Source organism: Hemiscyllium ocellatum, chromosome 36 (assembly GCF_020745735.1).
Source record: "Hemiscyllium ocellatum isolate sHemOce1 chromosome 36, sHemOce1.pat.X.cur, whole genome shotgun sequence".
Lineage (NCBI taxonomy): Eukaryota > Metazoa > Chordata > Chondrichthyes > Orectolobiformes > Hemiscylliidae > Hemiscyllium > Hemiscyllium ocellatum.
In genome coordinates, this window is record NC_083436.1 from 2,376,881 (window position 1) to 2,399,194 (window position 22,314).

Consider the following 22,314-nt stretch of genomic DNA (forward strand, 5'->3'; position numbering starts at 1 on the left):
CACGCCAGGATGTCCATACGTAAAGAAGAGGTTTCAACTTGAAGTAAGCAAACAGTATAAGCAGCAAGTGATAGGCAAAGCTAAGCAATCCTACAAGTAATGAATCAGATATAAGCTCTGCAGTCCTGCCTAATCCAGTCATCAATGATGGTGCATAATTAAATAACTCAATGGAGAAGGCTCCACAAATATCCTCATCCTCAATGATGGACGAGTCCAGCAAACCAGTGCAAAAGTTAAGACTGAACCTTTTGCAGTAATCTTCATCCAAAAGTGTCAAGTGGATGATACATCCCTCCCTCCTCCCGTGGACCCCAGCATTGCAGGTACCAGTCTTCAGCCAATTCAATTTGCTCCAAATGATATCACAAAACAAGTTGGAGTTTCTGGACTGTATCCTGACAACAGAATAGAATATCCCTTATTATCATGTGTATTCAATATAAAATACAATGAAAAGTGTCTACCATCGCCAGACGTAAGTGGCATTCACATTAACTTAGAATAGAATTTTTAAAAAAAGATAAATTAGAGAGAGTCCAACTTTCTTCCTCCACTGCTACAGCATGCTGCTGATGGAATGACATGCTCCAGGCTTCCCAGCCCACACCACGCCATCACGAGTCTCCCACTCCAGGCTTCCCAGCAGGTTAGACAGCATCCGAGAAGCAAAAGAATTGGCATTTCAGGCATAAGCCCATCATCAGGAATGTCCCAGTCCATACCGTGGAGCTGAGTGTGTCCTGCTGCAGGCTTTCTAGCCCATGCCATGCCTCTGCCAGGGGACACTCCGCATGGAAGTAAGGGTCCCGCTCCAGGCTTCCCAGGTCAGCTGACTGACCCTGTAGTCTCGCTGTCTCTGAAAACACTGCCACCATTCTGGAGCCCATCAAAGTTGCCTCCTGCTGAACAGCACTATCTATCAAAGAAGTTTGAGCAAAAAAGGGATAGAAGGGAAAAGAAAAATATAGATAAGGAGGATAAAGAGATCCTGGTATCCATGCACATAGATCCCTGAAAGTTGCCAAACAGGTTGATAGGGTTGTTAAGAAGGCATACAGTGTGTTAGCTTTTATTAGTAGAGGAATCAAATTTTGGAACCATGAGGTCATGCTGCAGCTGTACAAAACTCTAGTGCAGCCACACTTGGAGTATTGCAAGCAGTTCTGGTGACCTCATTATAGGAAGCATGTGGAAGCTTTGGAAAGAGTAGATTTGTAGACTTACTCGGATGGTGCCTGGTACGGAGGAAAATTCTTATGAGGAAAGGCTGAGGGACTTGAGCGCTGTTTATGTTAGAGAGAAGGTTGAGAGGTAACTAATTTGAGACATATAGGATAATCAGAGAATTGAATAGGGTAGATAGTTAGAGCCTTTTTCCTTGGATAATGATGGCCAGCACGAGGGGGCAAATCTTTAAATTGAGGAGTAATAGATATCGGACAGACGTCAGAGGTAGATTCTTTACTCAGAGAGTAGTAGGGGACGTGGAATGCCCTGACTGCAACAGTAGTAGACTCACTAACCTTACGGGCCTTCAAATGGTCATTGGATAAACATTTAGATGAAATTAGAATAGTGCAGGTTAGGAGACAACTACCATCAATTCTTTCTATACTTATCAATATTTTATAAAATTCTATCAGGTCCTGTACATAAATACAGGACAAATCCAACCCAGCCAATTATTGCCCTATCAGTCTACTCCCGATCATCAGTAAAGTGATGGAATGTATCAAGTGCTATCAAGCAGTACCTGCCAACAATAGTCAACACAGTGAAGCCCTGTTTGGGCTCTTTTATGGTCACTCTGCTCCTGTTCTCATCACACTAGGAGAAAGTGAGGACTGCAGATGCTGGGGATCAGAGCTTAAAAATGTGTTGCTGGGGGATCCAAGATGGCAGCGACCCAGCAAGTCTGAGTCTATAGTGCTCTTCCCAAGACTTGGGTAAAGTGGGTCACCCACCCCCACCACACTCACCAAATCATTCATAATAGCTGTTAAATTTAAATAGTTGCTTAGTATTGTATTTAAATAGTCTAATATTTAGTGAAAAATGACCAAAGGGAAGGGAGCCCGCAGCTCTCAACAAGCAGGACCCCCTCCCCCACCCTCTCCCTCTTCAGCTTCAGCAGAGGCGTCCACAGCCGCCCCGGGGGACTTACCGACGGTAACAAGCCTTGTGGAGATGATTACCAAGCTGGACGCGAAGATCGATGCATTTATCGAGGAGTCCCGACATTGCTGGGAATCACTCTCGGCCGCGCTGCAGAAGCACGACCGAGACATCCAGGAACTGGAGCGCCGAGTCGGAGGGGCGGAGTTAAAGGCCGCGACCTCGGAGACTGCAGCTCAATCAGCTGCCGATCAGGTCCGGACTCTCGAGCAGCGAGTCCGGACCTTAGAAAATCATATTGACGACCTCAATAATCGAGGTCGTCGAAAAAATATTCGGTTGCTGGGCCTTCCCGAACGGGAAGAGGAAGGCCAGCTTACAGCATTCCTGGAGCAGTGGCTGCCACAGCTTTTAAATCTGCATGCTGGATCAGGCCAGGTAAGGGTGGAATGGGCCTACCTGGTCGCAATACGTGGGCCCGGCTCAAACCAGCGCCCACGCCCGGTCCTGTTCCAGCTGCAGAGCTATAGGGAGAGGCAGATGCTCCTAGAAGCCTCAAAAAATCTTGGAAAAGACCCCCAAGCCATGATCTATAAAGGATCCAAGATTATGCTATTTCAGGATTTTTCCCCAGCTCTGGTCCGAAAAAGGAAGGCATTCGATGAGGTGAAGAAGTGCTTAAATACTCAGTACTCCTTACGCTATCCAGCGACGCTACGCTTTAACCTTGAAGGATCCATATATAACTTCGGATCACCAGAGAAGGCTAAGGAATTCTTGGACTCTCTTAAATAAACTGTAAGAGATTGTAGATGTTGGTTTGCCTTTCCCCCCACTTTGGTCTTTATTCCCCCTTTTTTTTCTTCTCTCCTTTTTTTTACCTCATTGTTTAATATTATCATGGGGGGCGGGGAGAGGGATTTGATTTTCTCCCCCCCCCCCCCCCGCTTGGTTTGTTTTCTTTTATTACTTTATGTATATATGTGGGTATGTATGTATGTGTATATATATGTTGGGGCGATTGGTTAATGTTGGTGGGGGGAGGTGGTTACATTATTCTATTTTACCTCTGTCTTTAGGAGCGGGGTTGTTTTTCCCCTGTTATTTTGTATTATTATATCTAATTATTACTTGTTGACATTGTAATTTTATAGTTATATATTTATATATGGTATTAACATTCCCAAATATATCCGGGTGTTGGTGTGGGCGGGGGTAGGGTGCTCACTGTTAACTCTAGCTTTGTATTATATTTGAATTCTCCTCATTTTATTGAGGAGCACCTGGGTCAAGGGTGGGGCATTGGTTGAGAGAGGATAAGATGGACTTTTGGAGAGGAAGTGACGCTCCCTAGGAACAAGGGGGAAAATCTCCATTTAGGTACGTTTTATATTTTTTTTATTTAGAAATAGTTTTTTATTGTATTGTTGTGAGTGTAATAGAGAGCCTTTATTTTTGTAAATTGTATATGCTCCATGCTCGGGATGTACCAGATAGGGTTTCCCCTCCCAAGGGGTCTCGGATCTGCCCAGATGATTATGGTTGATCAGTCGGTTAAGTGGTGCACCTGGAATGTCAAGGGGAGTAATTCACCAGTCAAAAGGAAGAAAATATTATCAAATATTAAGAAAGAAAGAGTTGATATAGCTCTCCTACAAGAGACACACCTGTCGGATAAAGAACATTTAAAATTACGGCAGGGCGGATTTGATCAGGCCTTTTTCTCTTCTTTTAGCTCAAAAAGCAGGGGAGTTGTTATTCTTGTTCGGAAGAATTTCCCTTTCAAAATTCTAAATCAGATGAAAGACGAATTTGGACAATATATTTTGATTAAAGCCCTCGTAAATGGAGAGGAATATGGGATTCTAAATTTGTACTGCCCCCCGGCACACCCCTCTAAATTTATAACGGAAGCTTTTTCAAAATTGATGGCCTTTGGTGCCCGTCATACAATTATAGGGGGAGACTTTAATTGTATTATGGATCCGGAAATAGATAGGATTCCCAAGAGTGCTGCCGGAGTATCTCCCAGATCTAGACAACTGGTGGATCTGAATAAAGAATTAGGATTGGTAGATGTATGGAGACGTCTTCATCCACAGGGTAGAGATTTTTCTTTCTACTCTAATCCACATAAATGTCATACAACAATTGATATGTTTTTTGCCCCATCGATTTTTAAAAATTCTATATTATCCTGTAAAATAGGTACTATAGCGACTTCTGACCACGCCGCTGTATATATGGAAACTAAGGCAAGGAACAATGGGACATCCGCTCGGCATTGGCGTATGGACCCCTTCCTGATAAAAGATAGTACATTTGTAAAGTACTTCTCCCAAGAATTTAAAACTTTTTTAGAAATTAATTCAGGTATTGCTAGCAACCCATCAATGATGTGGGAGACCATCAAAGCTTATGCACGAGGTTTGATCATCTCCTACTCAGTGACCCAGAAGAAACTGAAGGGAGAGCAACAGCGTCTGCTCGAAGCTCGCTTAAAAGCAGCTGAAACAGCATACGCTGATAGACCTTCTATTATAAAATTGCAAAGGATTACGGCTCTTAGGACAGCTCTAAACACTACGCTTACTCAAACGGCTAAGAGGGAAATATTATTTGCAAAACAAAGGTTATATGAATATGGCGACAAACCAGGTAGATACTTCGCATTTCTTGCAAAGAAAAAGAAGGCCCCTCAGACTATTACGACTATCAAGGAAAGTACAGGTACCTTGACTCATGATCATAAAAAGATTAATGCGATCTTTAGAGAATTTTATTCTGAGTTATATAAATGGCAGGATTGTGAAGATAGGACGAGGAGGATGCAGTCATTTTTAAAAAATTTGACCTTTCCGGGCTTGACTCCAGAACAGGTATCGGCCCTAAATGCTCCTCTAACAGTCCAAGAAATACTTGATGCAATTAGGCAACTCCAGAGCGGAAAGGCACTGGGCCCAGATGGTTTTCAAGCTGAATTCTATGAAGAATTTACAGAAATATTGGCTGATCCACTTATAGACATGTATAACTTTGCATATAGTCAGGTCTGTCTCCCGCCTTCGCTGAAAGAGGCAAATATCTCTCTTATCCTCAAAAAAGGAAAAGATCCAGAAGACTATACATCTTATAGACCAATATCCTTGCTAAATGTAGATTTTAAAATCCTCTCTAAAATGTTAGCACCGAGACTAGAAAGGGTACTGCCATATATTATAAAGGAGGATCAGACGGGATTTATTAAAGGCCGTAGATCATCCAATAATATTAGAAGGGTCTTGAATATGATCCAAGCCTGTCATCAGGGAAAGATACCAGGAGTAGTAATTTCATTAGACGTGGAAAAGGCATTCGATAGGGTTGAATGGTCATATTTGTTTTACACATTGGAAAGGTTTGGCGTTGGACAGGTGTTTACCAAATGGGTCTCAACATTGTATAGTGATCCCAAAGCAGTTGTTATTACCAATGGATTAAGATCGGATAGCTTCAGTGTGGATAGGGGCTGCCGTCAAGGATGTCATCTCTCGCCATTGTTATTTACGCTAATAATTGAACCACTAGCAGAAGCTATACGGACTGATCCTAATATAACGGCCCCGAGGATTGGTACAGGTAAACACAAAATTACCCTTTATGCAGATGATGTTCTTTTATTCCTCAATAATCCTCTGATGTCAGTACCTCGTCTAATTCAAGTTATTAATACATTTAGTGCATTCTCAGGCTATAAAATTAATTTTTCAAAATCGGAGGCTATGCCAAGGGGTGGCCTGGTTATGACACCCCACTTAGTGGACAGATCCCTTTTTTCCTTTCGTTGGTCCCTGGAGGGCTTCTTATATTTAGGTATTTTTATTACTCCAGTATTTGGTCAGTTGTATAGGGCTAATTTTGTGCAATTACTGGAAAGGATAAGGCAGGACCTCCAGCGATGGGGAGACCTTCCAATTTCCTGGTTGGGTATAGTAGCACTAATTAAAATGAATGTTCTGCCCCGTCTCTTATATCCTATGAGAATGCTCCCGGTGATGCTGCCAAGGATAGCCCTACGTAAATTATATGGCTGGTTGGGTTCCTTTATTTGGAATCATAGATGGCCCCTTATTAAGCTGAAGAAGCTACAGCTTCCACAGGCAAGGGGAGGACTGGATTTCCCAGACTTTAGGAAATATCAGTTAAGTTCCCTATTAAGTTACATAGCTGACTGGGTCTTGTCTGATCCACAATCAATCTGGCTGGACATCGAGGCCTCCCAAGTAAAATACCCACTTACTAACCTCTTATTTTCAGACAAGAGGAAAATCATTACAGATCACTGTAAAAACCCCATAATACTAAACACAATTAAGGCCTGGAATATAATGCGGCAAAATGAGGGTAATTTACATAAAACATCTCCCCATGCACCGATAGTAGGGACATGGGGATTCCAACCGGGGTTTACAGATGCCACTTTTAAACTCTGGAGATCCAGGGGTATCTCATGTTTAGGGGACCTATTTAAAGATGGGGTCCTGATGTCCTTTGAACAGCTGCGTCAGAAATTCGGATTACCCAATGGAGACCTCTTTCGATACTTCCAAATTCGAGATTATATACAGAAGAAGACTACGTTAATAGATAGTCTTTATAAATCAGTTAGAGAATGTAATGTCCTACGACCAGTAGGGGTATCCTCCGTTAGTACTATTTATCATTTACTACATGATGAAGTGTCGGGAGATATGGACAATCTGCTTAAAACATGGGATCAGGATTTGGGACTAGAAATCTCTATAGAAACGTGGAATGATATTTGGGAAAATGCTAGAAGAATTACTATCTGTAACAGAACCCAGGCTATCCAGCTGAAGATACTTCATAGGGCCCATATAGCACCGGCTCGATTGGCAAAATTTAAGGCAGGAGCATCTCCAATGTGTCCCAAATGCAAAATAGAGGTGGGCACTCTGGTACATTGCCTATGAACTTGTCATAAGATCCGTAGATATTGGACTAAAGTAGCAAGTACCCTGACAGATGTTTTAGGAACGGAAATTAGAGTGGGCCCTGTATCTCTCCTTTTGGGCTTTTCGAACTTTTCCTCCCTGGATACGCACGGGAAGAGACTATTTTCTATTCTCTCTTTCTGTGCAAGGAAAAATATTTTGATGAACTGGGTGGCTGAGGGCCCCCCTGGACTTTCAAATTGGCACAGATTAATTATGGAATATATTCCCCTTGACTTCCTTACAAATATGGTGCACCGAAAGACTGAATTATTTTATAAAATATGGCAACCCTTTTTGAATTACATAAATGCAGAAATTTCGGCCATCCTAACAAGGGCCTTTATTTAGTGAAGATTACAAACCTGGCTGCTCCGGGGCCCCTTGGGAGAGGAATCCCGCACGAATACGCGTTTTATTACATTTGATGTTAATACATTCCGAGCATGTAAGAGACTTAAGTATACACTCTGGTTACTTATAGGTTAGATTAGTAGAAAGTTGAGTTTTGGTTTTTTTTAATTTTATTTTGGTTTTTGTTTTTTTTCTTTCCTTTGTTAAATTTTTGATTATTGTATATTTGATTTAATTGTACATCAATGTTTGTATTTGAGAGTTTTGTTTATTTTTATAAACTTGCAAAAATGTTAAATTTCTAATAAAAATATTTATATAAAAAATGCGTTGCTGGAAAAGCGCAGCAGGTCAGGCAACATCAAAGGACAAGGAGTTTGTAAGTACAGGTTGTCCTGGTTGGGTCCAAATTTTATTGGTCCTGAGGAAGGGCTTATGCCCAAAATATCGATTCTCCTTCTCCTTTGATGCTGCCTGACCTGCTGCGCTTTTCCAGCAACATATTGTTAAGCCCTGTTCTCATCACAGCCTTGGTTGAAACATGGACAAAAGAGCTGAATTCCAGAGGTGAGATGAGATTGACAACCCTTAACATTAAGGCTGCATTCGACCAAGTGTGGCATCAAGGAGCCTGAGCGAAACCGGAATCAATGGGTATCAGGAGCAAATTCTCCGATGGCTGAAGTCATGCCTGACCCATAGAAAAACGGTCGTGATTGTTTGACGTCAGTCATCTCAGCTCCAGGGCATTTCTACACTAGTTCCTCAGCATCGTGTCTTAGGCCCAATCACCTTCAGTTGCTTCACCAAAGATTTTCTCTCCATCAAAAGGTCAGAAGTGGAAATGTTTGTCAATGATTGCACAATGTTCAGCACAACTCATGACTCCTCGGACACTAAAGCAGTCCATGTCCAAATACAACAAGCTCTGGACAATATCCAGGCTTGGGCTGACAAGTCACAAGTAAAGTTTGCACTGCACAAATGTCAGGCTATGAGCATCACGAACATGAGACAATCTAATCACTGCCCCCTTGACATTCAATGGTGCTGCCATCACTGAATTCCCCACCATCAACATCTTAGGTGTTATCATTGATCAGAAACACAACTGGACTCACCACATAAACACAGTGGCTACAAGAGCAGGTCAGAGCCTAAGATACTATGATGAGTAACTCACCTCCTGACTCCCCAAAGCCCGTCCACCATCTACAAGGCACAAGTCAGGAGTGTGATGGAATACCCCCACATGTCTGAATTAATGCAGCTCCAGCAACACTGAAGAAACTTGACACCATCCAAAACAAAGCAACCCGGTTGATTGGTATTCCATCTAAAATCCTGCACTTCCTCCACTACTGACTATCTACAAGATGCAATGTAGAAATTCACAAAAGATCCTCAGACAACACCTTCCAAATACAAAACATTGTCTTTCAAGAAGGGCAAGGGCAACTGATAGTTGGCAACATCACCACCTTCAACTTACCCAGAAGCCAGTCACCAACCTATCTTGCAAATACATCGCAGTTTCCTCACTGTTACTGGAATTCCTATCTGAATAGCATTGTGAATAGCAATGCTCTCCATAATTCCCAATTCCTCCACCTCCACCGCATCTGTTCCCAGGGGGACCAGTTCCACCATAGAACACAGAAGTTGGCTTCCTTCTTTATAGACTGCAGTTTCCCTCCCACGTGGTTGATGATGCCCTCCAGCGCATCTCATCCTACACGTCTGCCCTCAAACCCAACCCCTCCAAACGCAACAAGGACAGAACCCCCCTGGTCCTCACCCTCCAACTCACCAACCTCTGTATATAGTGCAGCATCCTCCGCCATTTCCACCACCTACAAACAGACATGACCCCCAGAGATATATTTCTCTCCCCACTCTATCTGCTTTGTGGAAAGACCGTTCCCTCTGCGACTACCTCATCAGGTCCACACCCCCAACAATCCACCTCCCCGACACCTTCCCCTGCCATCACAGGAATTGTAAAACCTGTGCCCACCACTCCGTTCAAATCCCCAAAGGAGCCTTCCACATCCATAAAACCTTCATTTACTGTATCCATTACTCCCAAAGCGGTCTCTTGTATATTGGGGAGGCAGGGTGCCTACTCGCAGAGCGCTTCAGAGGACACCCGCAACAATCAACCTCACCGCTCCGTGGCCAAACACTAACTCTCCCTCCCACTCTGCCGAGGACATGCAGGTTTCTTCCTCCAATGCCACTACCTTACCACCCGGTGCCTGGAGGAAGAAAGCCTCATTTTCGCCTCAGAACCTTCCAACCCGATGGCATCAATGTAGATTTCACCTCTCCTTACCTTATCCCAGTTCCAATGTTCCAGCTCAGCACTGCTTTCATGACCTGTCCACCTTCCTTCCCATCTACCCGCTCCACCCTCCCCTCTGACCTATTACCATTAATCCCATCTCCATCCGCCCATGGCACTCTCAACTACCTTCAGCCCAGCCCCATCCCCTCCCATTTATCTCTCCAGCCCCGAGGCTCCCAGACTCATTTCGGATGAAGGGCTTTTGCCCGAAACATCAGTTTTCCTGCTCCTCGGAATCCACTTGACCTGCTGTGCTCTAATCTCCAGCATCTGCAGTCTTCACTTTCACCTAACAGCACTGTGAGTCAGCCCACAGCAGGTGGGCTTCAGTGGCTCAAGAAGGCAGCTCACCACCACCAGCACCTTCTCCATGACAATTAGGGGCAGGTAATAAATGCTGGCCAGCCAGCGACACCAACATCCCACAGATGAATTTTTTAAAAATTTTGCTGGAATTACATATTTGGGAGCTAATGTAAGATAGTCACCAAGAAAACCAACAGGAATTCAGACAAAATGTCTTACCCATAACTGAGAATATGGAACTCAATACCACAAGGCATAGTTGAAGCAAACATTGTAGAAGTATTGAAGGAAAGGCGAGGCAACTAAAGAGATCAAATGGGTAATTTTTATTCTTTTAGTTCAATGTGATGTCTGATATTTTTACTAAGTTTAGAGGCAGAGTCTCTCTCCATCTGATACTATGAAACATATGATGATGCTGCTCCTTAAAGAAGGTTATGTTGTCCTCGGCTTTTTCTCAAGATGTCATAAAAGACACAGACTCGGAAAAATTTAAGTTTGAAGGGTTTTAGGGCCATTTTGATTATGGTTTTTAGGAATTGCCTCAGGCAAAAGGCTTTAAGTTAAAAAAAACACTTGTACAACAAAAGGGGAGTGGTCAGTTCTCCCAGCTCAGCTTTTCTTTAGTTGGGTCTGGCTATTCACTGAAAGCAATCAGGCAGTTTTGAGGCTGCTGGTCCAAGAAACAGCTACATGAACGAAGCAGAACCATTCTGATCCTCTCTGTCTGACATCTCTCTCCTGTAAGACCCTGTTTTTGATCTTAACTGTTTTGCCAAGGGGTGCTTATGGGTATTGTTGCAAGTATTGGAACAGCATCATTGAATTGCGATTATCTTTTGGGTTTCCAGATAGGTTAAGTTATTTGGGTATTCTGTTGCCTTTTGTTTGTGTTTCATTTGGTAATCTTGTAAATAAATTCTGTTTTGTTTAAAACTAAATGGTTTGATCAACTGCATCTCTCTTGCAATATCTGTGTTACACCTGCTTAAACCATCTAGCAAAGTTACGGTCTGGGCTACTTTCTTGATATGTTTTGAAGGTGTCTAGCCTGGTCCATTACAGACTGGGGACTTGTTCTATAGTTCTGATTTGGGATTAGAGTTGTTGGATTTGAATGCAGTGAGTGATAGGTGTTTGTGTCTTATCTTCCAGATGTTAAATAGCAATGGCTGTTTCGGTCACCAAGAGTTTTCTGGGGGTGGAAGAAGTGACTTCAGGGGATTTTCAAAAACTCTAAGGCGATTAAGGTGAAGCTGCTGGAATTAGCAGACAAGCTGGAGTTGGAGCTGCCTCCAACTTTTCCGTAAGGAAAAGAGAAATAATTACAGCAATAGCTCAGCATTTAAATTTGCTGGAAACACCATCAGAATCTTTAGAAATGGCTAAAATTCAATTGAAAATGAAGGAGCCCTTCGAGTTAGAGACAAAAGAAAAGGAAAGGCAACAGAAATGAAACAGTTTGAATTATGCTTAAAAGCAGATGGAAGAGAAAAAGAATAAATCACTAGCAGAACAAAAAGAGAAAGAGAGAGAGAAGAGAGAAAAGGAGGGAGAGGAAAGAAGAGGATTTTGAACTTACGTGATTGGCACTTAGACAGGAAAGTCAGCTTAAAAGGATGGAGATGAAGGCTGAAGGTAAGCTGTGTGAGGATGAGCAAATCAATGGGAGCCAAAGACCTGGTGAAGATCTGTTTAAATATAGAACAGTACAGCACAGAACAGGCCCTTCAGCCCATGATGTTGTCCCGACCACTGATCCTCATGTATGCACCCTCAAATTTCTGTGACCATATGCATGTCCAGCAGTCTCTTAAATGTCCCCAATGACCCCGCTTCCACAACTGCTGCTGGCAATGCATTCCATGCTCTCACAACTCTCTGCGTAAAGAACCCACCTCTGACATCCCCTCTATACTTTCCGGCAAACAGCTTAAAACTAGGACCCCTTGTTTTAACAATTTCTGCCCTGGGAAAAAGTCTCTGGCTATCAACTCTATCTATGTCTCTCATTATCTTATACACCTCAATTAGGTCCCCTCTCCTCCTCCTTTTCTCCAATGAAAAAAAGTCCGAGCTCAGTCAACCTCTCCTCATAAGATTAGCCCTCCAGTCCAGGCAGCCTCCTGGTAAACCTCCTCTGAACCCTCTCCAAAGCATCCACATCTTTCCTATAATAGGGCGACCAGAACTGGACGCAGTATTCCAAGTGCAGTCTAACCAAAGTTTTATAGAGCTGCAACAAGATCTCATGACTCTTAAACTCAATCCCCCTGTTAATGAAAGCCAAAACACCATATGCTTTCTTAACAACCCTGTCCACTTGGGTAGCCATTTGAAGGGATCTATGTACCTGCACACCAAGATCCTTCTGTTCCTCCACACTGCCAAGAATCCTATCCTTAATCCTGTACTCAGCTTTCAAATTCGACCTTCCAAAATGCATCACCTCGCATTTATCCAAGTTGAACTCCATCTGCCACCTCTCAACCCATCTCTGCATCCTGCCAATGTCCCGCTGCAGTCTACAACAGCCCTCTATACAGTCAACGACACCTCCAACCTTTGTGTCATCTGCAAACTTGCCAACCCATCCTTCAATCCCCTCATCCAAGTCATTAATAAAAATTACAAACAATAGAGGCCCAAGGACAGAGCCCTGTGGAACACCACTCACCACAGACTTCCAGGCAGAATATTTTCCTTCTACTACCACTCGCTGTCTTCTGTTGACCAGCCAATTCTGTATCCAGACAGCTAAGTTTCCCTGTATCCCATTCCTCCTGACCTTCTGAATGAGCCTATCATGGGGAACCTTATCAAATGCCTTGCTGAAGTCCATATGCACCACATCCACAGCTCGACCCTCATCAACTTTTCTAATCACATCCTCAAAGAACTTGATAAGGTTTGTGAGGCATGACCTGCCCCTCACAAAGCTGTGTTGACTGCATTTAATCAAGCCATGCTCTTCCAGATGGTCATAAATCCTATCCCTCAGAATCTTTTCTAACACCTTGCAGATGACAGACGTGAGACTGACTGGTCGGTAATTGCCGGGGATTTCCCTATTTCCTTCCTTGAAGAGAGGAATTACATTTGCCTGTCTCCAGTCCTCAGGTACGACCCCAGTGGAGAGCGAGGATGCAAAGATCTTCGCAAGTGGCGAAGCAATCACATTTCTCGTTTCCCAAAGCAGCCGAGGACAAATCTGGTCTGGGCCTGGCAACTTGTCAATTTTAATGTTTGACAAAATTTTCAGCACATCAGCTTCCTCTATCTCTATCCATTCCAGCATACACACCTGCTGTTCAAAGGTTTCATTCATTACAAAGTTTGTTTCTTTCATAGAGACAGAAACAAAAACTCATTTAGGGCTTCCACAAACTCCTCAGACTCCACACACAAATTCCCTATACTATCCCTGATCGGCCCTCCTCTTTCTTTGACCATTCTCTTATTCCTCACATAAGTGTCAAATGCCTTTGTATTTTCCCTAATCCGTTCTGCCAAGCCTTTTTCGTGCCCTTTCCTGGCTCTCCTCAGACCATTTTTGAGCTCCTTCCTCCCCTGCCTGTAATCCTCTAGAGCTGAGCTTGACCCTAGCTTCCTCCATCTTATGTAAGCTACCTTCTCCCTTTTGACAAGACGCTCCACCGCTCTCGTCATCCAAGGTTCCTTTATCTTATCCCTTCTTGCCTGTCTCAGAGGGACATATTTATTCATCACTCACAACAACTGTTCCTTAAACAGTCTCCACATGTCTATAGTGCCTTTACCATGCAACAATTGCTCCCAATCCATGCTTCCTAATTCACGTCTAATCACATCATAGTTTCCTCTTCCCCAATTAAATATCCTTCCATTTTGCCTAATCCTCTCCATAGCTTTGTAGAATGTGAGGCAGTTGTGGTCACTATCACCAAAATGCTCTCCCACCACAAGTTCTGATACCTGCCCTGGCTCGTTTCTGAGCACCAAGTCTAGAATGGCCTCTCCCCTCGTCGAACTGTCAACGTACTGAGTTAGGAAACCCTCCTGAACACGCCTTACAAAAACAACTCCATTTAAATCTTCTGCTCAAAGAAGGTTCCAATCAACATGGATTTAGTAAGGGGAGGTCGTGTCTAACAAACCTGTTGGAATTCTTTGAAGAGGTGACAAGTAGGTTAGACCAGGGAAACCCAGTGGATGTGGTCTATCTAGACTTCCAAAAGACCTTTGATAACGTGCCACACGGGAGGCTGCTGAACAAGGTGAGGGCCCATGGTGTTCGAGGTGAGCTACTGGTATGGATTGAGGATTGGGTGTCTGATAGAAGGCAGAGAGTTGGGATAAAAGGTTCTTTTTCAGAATGGCAGCCGGTGACAAGCGGTGTCCCGCAGGGTTCAGTGTTGGGGCCGCAGCTGTTCACAATATATATTAATGATCTGGATGAAGGGACTGGGGCATTTTAGCGAAGTTTGCCGATGATATGAAGTTAGGTGGACAGGCAGGTAGTACTGAGGAAGTGGGGAGGCTGCAGAAGGATCTAGACAGTTTGGGAGAGTGGTCCAGGAAATGGCTGATGGAATTCAACGTGAGCAAATGCGAGGTCTTGCACTTTGGAAAAAAGAATAAAAGCATAGACTACTTTCTAAACGGTGAGAAAATTCGTAAAGCAAAAGTACAAAGGGATCTGGGAGTGCTAGTTGACGATTCTCTAAAGGTAAACATGCAGGTTGAGTCCATGATTAAGAAAACGAATGCAATGTTGTCATTTATCTCAAGAGGATTGGAATATAAAAGCACCGTTGTGCTACTGAGACTTTATAAAGTTTTGGAGTACTGTGTCCAAATGGGGACACAGGAAAGACATACTGGTACTGGAGCATGTCCAGCGGAGATTCACACGGATGATCCCTGGAATGGTTGGTCTAACATATAAGGAGAGGCTGAGGATCCTGGGTTTGTATTCATTGGAGTTTAGAAGATTAAGGGGAGATTTAATAGAAACTTACAAGATAATACATGGCTTGGAAAGGGTGGACGCTAGGAAATTGTTTCCGTTAGGCGAGGAGACTAGGACCTGTGGCCACAGTCTTAGAATTAGAGGGGGTCAATTCAGAACAGAAATGCGGAGACAGTTCTTCAGCCAGAGAGTGGTGGGCCTGTGGAATTCATTGCCGCAGAGTGCAGTGGAGGCCGGGACGCTAAATGTCTTCAAGGCAGATTTTGATAAATTCTTGATGTTACAAGGAATTAAGAGCTACGGGGAGAATGCTGGTAAGTGGAATTGAAATGCCCATCAGCCATGATTGAATGGCGGACTGGACTCGATGGGCCGAATGCCTTACTTCCACTCCTCTGTCTTATGGTCTTAATATTGGGAAAGTTAAAGTCACCCATTAGAACAACCCTACTACGTCTACACTTTTCCAAAGTCTGCCAATCTATGCTTTCTTCCATCTCCCTGTTGCTATTGGGGGGGGCCTGTAGTAAACCCCTAACGAGGTGACTGCTCCCTTGCTGTTCCTAATTTCCACCCATACTGATTTGGTAAGCAGATCTTCCTCGACAATGGAAGCTTCTGTAGCTGTGATTCCCTCTCTGATTAGTAGTGCCAAATCCCCTCCTCTTTCCCCCCCTCCCTATTCTTTTTAAATGCTCTAAACCCTGGAACATCTAGCAACCATTCCTGCCCCTGAGAAACCCATGTCTCTGTTTTGGCCACAAACTCACAGCACCAGGTACTGATCCATGCTCTAAGTTCATCACTTTTATTCCTGATACTCCTTGCGTTAAAGCAAACACACTTTAACTGATCCCTTGGTTCCTTCCCAGGAAAATCCTTCCCACTAGCTGGTCTACCTCTTGCTATTGCCTCATCTGCATCAACTCTCACCTCTGGTATACAGCTCAAGTTCCCACCCCCTGCCATACTAGTTTAAACCCTGTCAAACTACTCGAGCTAAACCTTCCACCCAGGACATTGGTTTCCTTCCAGATCAGATGCAACCCGTCCTTCTTGTACAGGTCCCACCTTCCCCAGAAGGCATCCCAATTATCTACATATCTGAAGCCCTCCCTCCTACACCAGCTGCGCAGCCACGTGTTAAGCTGCACCTGCTCCCTGTTCCTTGCCTCGTAGGCACTGGTAGTAAACTAGAGAACACTACTCTGTTCGTCCTGCTTTGCAGTTTCCATCCTAACTCCCTGAAATCACTTTTTATATCCACAATCGTTTTTCTGGCTATGTCATTAGTGCCAATATGTAACACGATTTCTGGCTGTTTGCCCTCCCCTTTTAGAACCTTATACACTCGATCGGAGATGTCCCGGACCCTGGCACCGGGAGGCAACATACCTTCCGGGAATCCCAATCCTGACCACAAGATCTCCTGTCGATTCCCCTAACTATATCCAAACAGTACCAATATTTGATGAGAAGGATATGGAAGCCTTTTTCATCTCATTTGAAAAGGTGGCTAGACAAATGCAATGGCCAGTGACCATGTGGGTTTTGTTGATCAAAACAAAATTTGCAGGTAGAGATAGTGAAGTATTTGCAACACTATCAGAGGAGGTATCTGGGGCATATGAGGAGATGAAGAAAGTCATCTTAAGTGCATGTGAACTCGTGCTAGAAGCCTACAGACAATGTTTCAATAATCTAAGGAGGGTCCCTGGTCAGACAGAGTTTGAAAGGATCAAACAAAGTAATTTTGATAGGTGGATAAGGGTTTTAAAAGTAGAGCCCTAAGACACTTTTAGAGAGACAATTGTTTTGCTGGAGTTCAAAAAGTTGCTTGGTGAAGCAGTGAAATTCACTTGGAAGAGCAGAGAGTTAAAACAGTAAGATTAGCAGCTGAAATGGCTGATGATTATGAGTTGGTCCAAAAATCAAAGTTTGGCTTCCAAAACCAATTTTAATCTATGAGGGATAAAAATGGGGGAATAGAGAAATCCTTGTATGGAAAGGGAAAGGTAGATCTTGGTGAAGACCATAAGGATAACAAAAGTAAAAAGGTAAAAAGGAAACCCTTGAAGGGGAAAGAGAAGTTAAAAAGCTATGGTGTTTTCAATGCAGTAAAGTGAGCCACATGAAATCACAGTATTGGTGGGTAAGGAAAAATCTTGTGAAGCTGGATGTAGGAAGACAGGATAAGCCAATGAATTTTGTTGGAGTGGTATTGGAAAGCACGGTGAAAGCAGAAAAGCTTGCACCAAAATGTACAATCTGGTCATAGATTGGTTAAGGAGGAACTGCCAAATCTTCTTAAACCATATACCTGCAAAGGTAAAGTTTACCCGCATAGGCCAGGAGCAGCAGGTAAATCAGTTACAATATGAAGAGACACAGAGTCCTCTCAATTTGTGATGTTGAAAGATTAGGAGATATGTACTTCTGAATGACAATTCCCTAGTAATGGGAGTTCACAGTAAGACAAGAAGTACTCAATTACATAAAGTGAAGCTAGTGTCTAGTGAAGAGTTGGAGAAATCGCGATAGGAGTACTGGACAAATTCTCAGCTCCAGGAATACAATTTATCCTTGCTAACAATATAGCTGGTTCACAGGTAGGAGTGCTGCCTGCTGTGGTTGAAAAGCCAGTAGAAGCTCAGGCAACTGAACTATTGCAGGACACATACCCTGGGATTTTTCCTGACTGTGTGGTAGTGAGGTCACAATGTCACCAGTTGGAACATGCGAGATCAAAGAGCACAAATAAGAAAATTGAAGTGGAATTTGCAGAGACAATATATTTGGACTTTGTGTCAAATTTTAGGGGAGTTGGCCACACAGTATTTAAAAGTATCACAGATACAATGAACCAGGAAGCAGATAAGAAATCAAAACTTGCAATTTTGCTATCAGACTTGGGGCCTTAGTGTTGTTTCCAGTAATAGGTGAATTTTTTAAAACAAGGTATGGTTAACCTTATCAAGTCAAAAGGAAATTGAGTGAGGTGAACTATTTGATAAAGACTCCAGACAGAAAGAAATCTCACAGAGGGTATTATTTGAATATGCCCAAAAGGTATTTTGACAGGGAAGGAAGGCGAAAGGAGACTGTGTTATTGGTTACAACACAGAGGAAAGAACCAAGTTCAGAGGATTCTTGAATTGGACATTCCTCAAATCAAATTGGAAATGACCAAGTTGTCAAAAATTGGGATAAATTATTGAGTTATCTTCCAGAGGAAAATCAAAATGACCTGTAAGAGTTATTACTATCCCATGAAGATATGTGATAATAAGCTAGGAAGTACTAACCTAATTATGTATGATGTAGATATAGGAAAAGCTGTTCCGATTAAGCACCATCCTTATAGGCATAACCCTGTAAAGTTCACACAGGTTCAGAAGGAGATTGAACCACATGCTCTAAGACAATGTAATTGAAATGAGTTACAGTGACTGGAGCTCACCCACAGTAATGGTGCCAAAACCAAATGGTACCCAATGGTTCGAAAACGAGCTAAGAATAGTTCACAGGTCGGCGCAACATCGAGGGCCAAAGGCCTGTTCTGCGCTGTATTGTTCTATGTTATGTGTGGACTGTTGCAAAGACTGATGCATATTTGATTTTGTGTTTAGAAGACTGTGTTGAAAAGATGGGACAAGCAACTTATATTTCTAAGTTAGACCTGTTCAGAGGCTACTGGCAGGTACCTTTGTCAAAAGAGAGAAGGCAATTTTGGCTTTCATAATGCCGAATGGACTGTTTCAGTTTGAAGTCATGCTATATTGTCTCTGAAAAGTGCACCAGCCTCTTTTCAGAGACCAACCAATAAGGTCATTGCCAGATTACCCAACTGAGTCGTATATCTCAATGACCTGGTGATTTTTAGTCCCACATGGAAAGAACATTTGCAACATTTATCCGACATGTTCCATCGACTTCGGAAGGCAGGCTTGGTGACAAGCCTGGCTAAAAGTGATTTTGCCAAACCCCAGGTCACCTTCCTGGGCCATGTTATTGGACATGGATAAATGGCCCCCCATGATGCAAAAACAAAGGAAATTAGGGAGATTCCCATATCATTGACAAAAACAGCAGTCCTACAGTTCTTGGGATTGAGTGGATTTTATTGAAAATTTGTACCAAATTTTAGCAATGTGGCTGCTTCACTTACTGAATTGCAAACGAAAGGTAAGACATTTCAGTGGACAGTGGACTGTCTGTGGACAATCTGAAAGCTGCGTTAACCACTGCCCAGTCTTAGCCACACCTTATTACATAAAGCCATTCAAGATGTCTATCAATGTGAATGATGTGCGTGTCGGTGCTGTGCTCCTGCAGGATGACAATGAGAAGATAGAAAGAGCTATCAGGTATTTCTCCAGGAAACTGAACACTCATCAGCAAAAATATTCAATAGTTCAGAAGGAGTCTTTGAGCTTGGTGTTAGTGTTACATTTCAATGTTTATGTTACCAATAACATGTCTGAAACAATCATATACACTGATCATAAGCCACTAATGTTTGTGGAGAAATTTAAGGACAAAAATGCCAGACTGTGTAGATGGAGCTTATTGTTACAGCCATTCAATTTGAAAGGTGTGCATGTGGCAGGACGAGAAAACGCGATTGCTGATGCATTGTCGAGATTTGAATGAGAAAATGAGGCATTCAAAGGCATGCTTGCATGTTTATTTCCAGTGTAATGTACATGGGTGTTGTTGTTTAGGATCAAGGAATTTTAAAATGAAGCTGTCTTTGGATATTGATGTTTATTTTGGGCAGGGGGAGAAACGATGCTGTTCCTTTAACAAGGTTGCCCTTGGCTTTTTCTCAAGATGCCACAAAAGACACAGACTCGAAAAAGTCTAAGTTTTCAGCTGTTGCATCAGGCAAAAGGCTTTCAAGCTCTTAAAAAAAACACTTGTACAACAAAAGGGGAGTGGGCAGTTCTCCCAGCTCAGCTTTTCTTTAGTTGGGTCTGGCTATTCACTGAAAGCAGTCAGGCAGTTTTGAGGCTGCTGGTCCAAGAAAGAGCTACATGAAAGAAGCAGAACCATTCTGATCCTCTCTGTCTGCCATCTCTCTCCTGTAAGACCCAGTGTTTGATTGTACCTTTTTTTGCCAAGGTTCATGGAGATTATTGCAAGTATTTGAAACAGCATCAGTAAATTGGGATAATCTGCTGGGGGTTTTGGATAGGGTAAGTTATTAGGTATTCTGTTCTCTTTTGTTTGTGTTTTATCTGGTAACCTTGTATATAAATTCTGTTTGGTTAAAACTAAGTGGTTTGACCAGCTGCATCTCTCCTGGAATATCTGTGTTACACCTGCTTAAAACAACTAGCAAAGTTACGGTCAGAGCTACTTCCTTGAAATGCTTTGAGGGGGTCTGACCTAGTCTATAACAAACAGTTCAAAGGAATACCCCCCTATAACTGAGCAATAACACAGAATATTCACTGGTATATTACTGATCACCTGATATATGGATGCTCTGATTGTGTCTGCAGTTTCACAGTTAAACGTTGCATTTCCTGAAGACTTTGTGTCCAAGATTTCTAATGTTCCCAAGTATCGAGATTCTGTTGTTCTGGATCTTGGACTTTTTCCAACAAGAGAACGATCAAAGGTCTGTTTTAGAGAACTCACAGGCCTGTAGAAAAAGCAAATGTTAACTTACTGGGATATGAAATTATATATCACGTAGATCACGTCAAAGTTTAATTAAGATATACAATTCAAGATATGAAGAAACAACCCAGAATAAATGCATTTAAATATTACTTGTTGAATCGAGATTGGATACTTCATGTTTTTTTTCTGGCTGTTTTGATAGGTGGCGAAAGTTATTACAGGAAGTCTCACCCACTAGGCATGCATGTCAGAGATTCAACCCCACACGACAGGATTTCCAAGTAAGGCATGGAAAATCATGTGCAGAACAGTTGAATTTCTGTTTCTCCATTGACATTGCAAAGTTACTTAAGATGTTTCCCTCTGACTTTCTTTTGGTTACAATGATGCTGTGTAATCCTATAAGTGGTCTGAGTATCTTGTGATTCAGTATGCTGGTACCACCTATTGTGTCAGTATATGACAGTGCAATCAAGAGATCCAGCATTTTTACTTGTGGTTGGAACTAAATATTCATATTCTCACATACTTGAAGATGGACTGATGAAGCACATGTAAGATTACAATGATTAGGCTGTTTTAATTCACAGAAAGGAACATTCAGAGAGATAGTTTATGACCAGGCTCAGGACTGAGATTCAACCTCCACCTGAAATGCAAATAAAGCATCACTCAATGCCATTCTTATGAGGCCTTGAACTATTTTCAGTTGAGTGTCATTTCACAAGCTGCTCAGTTTTAACAAGCTTTATTTTAAACAGTTCAATCACAGTTGAAGGAAAGATGATGAGCTTGTGATACTATTGCTCGACTATTAATCTAGAAATCCAGATTTGAATCCTACCATGGCAGGCGGAATTTGCAGTCAGTAAAACTCTGGGATTAAGAGTCTAATGATGATTGTGAGACTAATGTCAATTGTTGGGGAAAATCCATCTGGTCCACTTATCATATATAATCATGTATAGGTCAAGTTTTGATGACTTTTTGAAACTGAAACTAGAGGGTCGACTTATACACGAGGAATAGTTTTCGAGGGGATGAAATTCATGCTTGGCATGAGTCAAAAAATGGACAAACAAGAGCCAGATCTCTACATAAAATAGTAAAGAACAAAAGGAAAAAGAATTATGGCCATTATTGAATATTTACCTACAAAATACGGGCAGCATGGGGGCTCAGCGGTAAGCATTGCTGCCTCACATTGCCTGGGACTTGGTTCGATTCCAGCCTTAGGTGACTGTCTGTGTGGCTTCCTCCCAGTGTCTGCGTGGGTTCCTCCCACAATCCAAAGATGTGCAGGTCAGGTGAATTGGCCACACTAAATTGTCCATAGTGTTAGGTGCATTAGTCAGTAGGAAATGGGTCTGGGTAGGTTACTCTTCGGAGGGTCAGTGTAGACTTGTTGGGCTGAAGGGCCTGTTTCCACACTGTAGAGAATCTAATCTAATCTAAAATAACTGTCTCCATTCTGCCTGCTATGGTAGAATGATGCAGTCATCAGTACCGTAAAGTGCATGTAGGTCTACACATATGTACTAGAGCTAATAGGCATAGCAGCAGGTGGTCAGGCCATCTATTGAGGATATTTGTACAACACACACGCATGTTGC

At 42.7% G+C, this 22,314-nt stretch overlaps 1 protein-coding gene across 6 annotated transcripts in view; it reads right to left on the reverse strand.

The window, feature by feature from the left end:
- Positions 1–22,314, reverse strand: part of LOC132833266 (microtubule-associated protein 9-like) — a 207,597-nt gene that overhangs the window by 129,266 nt on the left and 56,017 nt on the right. For all 6 annotated transcript variants that reach the window (XM_060851426.1, XM_060851425.1, XM_060851421.1 and 3 more), the window contains one exon: positions 20,546–20,720. In XM_060851426.1, the coding sequence (XP_060707409.1) occupies positions 20,546–20,720 (175 nt within the window). The remainder of the gene's footprint in view (positions 1–20,545; positions 20,721–22,314) is intronic.